Source organism: Saprolegnia parasitica (assembly GCF_000151545.1).
Source record: "Saprolegnia parasitica CBS 223.65 unplaced genomic scaffold supercont2.920, whole genome shotgun sequence".
Classification (NCBI taxonomy): domain Eukaryota; phylum Oomycota; class Saprolegniomycetes; order Saprolegniales; family Saprolegniaceae; genus Saprolegnia; species Saprolegnia parasitica.
The window spans coordinates 1-531 of NW_012157314.1; the positions used below are offsets into that span (position 1 = coordinate 1).

At 65.0% G+C, this 531-nt stretch overlaps 1 protein-coding gene across 1 annotated transcript; it reads right to left on the reverse strand.

The window, feature by feature from the left end:
• Positions 1-12: 12 nt before the first annotated feature.
• SPRG_17406 (hypothetical protein) lies at positions 13-275 on the reverse strand (the record flags this gene model as incomplete). Its single annotated transcript, XM_012357440.1, has 1 exon — positions 13-275. A coding segment is annotated over one exon (263 nt), but the record flags the coding sequence as incomplete, so codon positions are not given.
• Positions 276-531: the final 256 nt, after the last annotated feature.

The following is a 531-nucleotide window of genomic DNA, read 5'->3' on the forward strand; positions in this document are numbered from 1 at the left end:
GCGCCGTACCACTGCACGCACCCGAGGCCCTTGCAGCCGACGGCAAAGTTGTCGACGCTCTGGAGCTCCTTGGTCGTCATCGTGCGAAGAAGCGCCAGATCCGGCATCGTGTAGTAGCCCTCTTTTGTCAGCGTCGGCGCCAACGGGTTCTCGGCCGGCGACGCAAACTCCGACGTCGACGCACTCGTCGCCGACTTGTAAAACGAGTCGAAACTCACAAACGGCTGGGCGGCCACGACCTCGAGCGACCCGTGTACGAACGACGCCGCCGTCATCGACGCATTGATCGGCGTTCCGTCAAACTGCACGTCAAAGGCGCCGGTGAGACCGGCTTTTTCGCCAATGAGCGCGCGGACGTCGGCACCGGTCGCGAGGCTGTCGACGACGAGCTCGAGCGTTGTCTTGGACGGCAGCGAGATGGAAAGCGACACGGTCGTCGTCGCCGACGACGCCTCGGTCTCGGCCGGAATCACATGCGGCGCGGTCGTCGGCGGCGGCACCCGGCGCACTTTCGGCGGCGTGTCAATGTTT